This window comes from Orycteropus afer, unplaced genomic scaffold (assembly GCF_000298275.1).
Source record: "Orycteropus afer afer isolate SDZICR_OR568_19922 unplaced genomic scaffold, OryAfe1.0 scaffold00320, whole genome shotgun sequence".
Lineage (NCBI taxonomy): Eukaryota > Metazoa > Chordata > Mammalia > Tubulidentata > Orycteropodidae > Orycteropus > Orycteropus afer.
In genome coordinates, this window is record NW_006921907.1 from 743,471 (window position 1) to 746,346 (window position 2,876).

The 2,876-nt window shown below is 40.1% G+C and overlaps 1 protein-coding gene across 1 annotated transcript in view; it reads left to right on the forward strand.

The window, feature by feature from the left end:
• Nucleotides 1–2,876, forward strand: part of FRRS1L (ferric chelate reductase 1 like) — a gene marked incomplete at its 5' end in the record, with an annotated part of 25,119 nt that overhangs the window by 12,238 nt on the left and 10,005 nt on the right. The window contains one exon of the mRNA XM_007951934.2: nucleotides 1,311–1,449. Coding sequence (XP_007950125.2) covers nucleotides 1,311–1,449 — 139 coding nt within the window. The remainder of the gene's footprint in view (nucleotides 1–1,310; nucleotides 1,450–2,876) is intronic.

Below are 2,876 nucleotides of genomic sequence, written 5' to 3' on the forward strand. Positions count from 1 at the left end.
GTAAAGCTGTAGAGTGGAAAATGGCTAGCGATGCATGGCTGTGGTGACGGGGAAGTGTTTTGTGAAGGAAAGGAATGTCAGTACCCTGCTGACTTGTTTTCTGGCCTGTTCACCCTGCCTCTAGCTTTCCTTACCTCTTTTCACCTTTTTCACCCCAGTCCCATGTTGCATTGATCTCGTATCTCTTACCAGCTGCTCAGGCTATCTCTGCGAGCATGTACCTTGACTCTTTCCTCAGTCAAAAATGAGCTACCTTATGTCTGTTCCTTTAGATACCCTCCATTTGCCAATAGAGCTTAAATTGTCCCACCCACTGCTACAGTTCTCTCTCTTCTGAAAATGGTATAACACAGTGTTTGCAACCCAAGGCCTGCTGATTCTTAAAGGATCCACTAGCCCTTTGTAAGAAATTTAACATTTGTGTTGTCATTTCAATAGTGCTCTTTAAAAAGATTAACATATGCAGAATCTGATTATCTGGATAGCTACCTTCATGTATGAATTTGTCATTGTATTGGCATGAAACAGTCTGGAAGAGCAAAGGCAATTTTAATAAATGATGCCTTCATGCTTAACGAATTCCAAATAAGACTTTTTTTTGGGGGGGTGCGTTTATAAATGATGGTTTTGCCACAGTTCAAATAGGTAAGAGTGGAGAAGAGTTGAGCCATCGTGCTGTTTTCCTGAGTAAAAGCTCAACTTGAGAGACCCTGCTCAATGCAGTCAGATGTACCACATCTATGTGAGCAGAAAGCTGCTTTCAGTAAAACCACATCATCCATCACTAGAATGCGGTGAATTTAAATGGTCCTGGTTTTGCTGTTTGATTTTTATATAGGTGGTAATTTGTGTTAGTTTCATGATTGTATGAAAACTCTTAAGTAGGTAGAGTTGGTATACATTTAAGTAACAAAAACAATTTAAATTATTAACTCAGAGAATTACTTTTTTTTCTAAAAGGGATTCAGAAATAATTCAGTAATCAACACATTTAAGAAACTCTAATGTAATTTCAAGAAGACTGGCAGTTTGGAGATCCACGTTCAAGTCCACTTGCAGCCACTGACTCACTGTGGGACCTTGGGCAACCTCTTCCCATGTGCACCCCAGTTGATGTGTAGCTAAAGTAAAACAGATAATCTCCAAGATCCTTCCTGAGCAAAACCCTGTTTTCAAGATCGCAGATAACAAAGATTGAATTTATTTAGTTCTACCACGTAGCATCCTGCCTGGTACATAGTAGTTGCTTTCTAAATATATTTGGAATGAGTAGATGAAGAAGCAGTAATGTGTTTTCATGTATCCTGTAGATATGGCAAACCGGGCTGTAATGCAGAGACCTGTGACTACTTCCTTAGCTACCGGATGATAGGAGCTGATGTGGAATTTGAGCTGAGTGCAGACACAGATGGCTGGGTAGCAGTTGGGTTCTCTTCAGACAAGAAAATGGTAAGATGCCAGTCATGATAAAAGCTGATTTTTCTCTTTAGTTTGCTGTGCTACTTTAGATTTTAGATACTAGGCGTGCTTATGTTTCCCTAAGCTACCATGCAACTTTAATTTTTAATTATTTTCCCTATGCACCTGTGCCTTTTTGTGTTTATTTATTTATTTATTTACACTGTTTTATTGGGGTTTGGGTGAAAGCTTACAAAGCGAATCCCTTTTTCTTTCAACAGTTCACACATTTTGTTTCATATCAGTCGTTGATTGCAATTCCCTCAATGTGGCATCACTCAGCCCACTTCCTCCCTGTGGTTTTCATTTCCATTCCTCCCTCTTTTTGAGCCCTTCCCGCCTTCTGAACTTTGTCTTTGGGCAAAACACTACCCTTTCGATCTTGAATGGTGGATTGTTCTAAGAGTGTCTACCTCCCAAGTGTTGTTGTTCGCCTGTAGACCTGTTTATTGTTTGCCTGAAAATGGAGCCACGGGGGTGAGTTCAGTTCTAGGCCAGAAAGGTGACTAAGGGCCAAAATCTCAGGGATTCCATCAGTCTCCATCTGACCAGTAAGCCTTATCTTTTTTATTCCATGAAAGTTTTTTTTTTTTTTTATTAGGATTTGGGTGAAGATTTACAGAGTAAATTCACTTTTCATACAGCAGTTCACATATACTTTGTCTCATGTCATTGACCAAAATTTACAATGCAGCAGATCCCCTCCCACTTCCTCCCCATAGTTACCTCCTCCCAGTGTCCATCCCTTCATACTCTTCGAGAGGCCCATATTCTGCCAACCCTGTATATGATCTTGGATACACTCCCCATTTAGACATACATAATTGTTTAGCTTGTTCACCCATCTATCCGTCCCTATACCCATATTTGCTTTCATTAACAACTCAGTATTGTATTTACAAAGGGGTTCATATTTGTTGTTTGTACTGCCCATGTAACTCTCTCTATTCCATGAAAGTTTTAAATGTAAAAAGGCGATTTCTGGTATTTGCAAAGCAAAGAAATGAATTAATCAAAGCAATATTGATTGTTATATTAGTTAGGGCTTCCTGATTGCAAGTTCTAAAAAGAATCAAGCTAGCTTAAACTGACAAGGAAGGGCTGGTTATCAGAATACAAGGTATCTTGAGGTATTTGTGTTAGTCAGTTGTCCCACAGTAATGCTGCAAGAAAAGCTTCCAAAGCTACATGGCTTATAACAGTAAGCATTTATTTCTTGCTCACACGCTGTGGGTTGGCTGGGGCTCAGCTTATTTTAGGTGGGGCTCAGCTGGGCTTTGCTCCAGTCTGTGGGTTGGATTCAGGTTTTCTCTGTGTATTCTCTCATCATTCTGGAACTAGCGGCTACCAAGACGTGTTCTTTCTGTGGCAGACACAGAAGCGCAAATGCCACACCATCATATTTTAAGCCTCTGCTT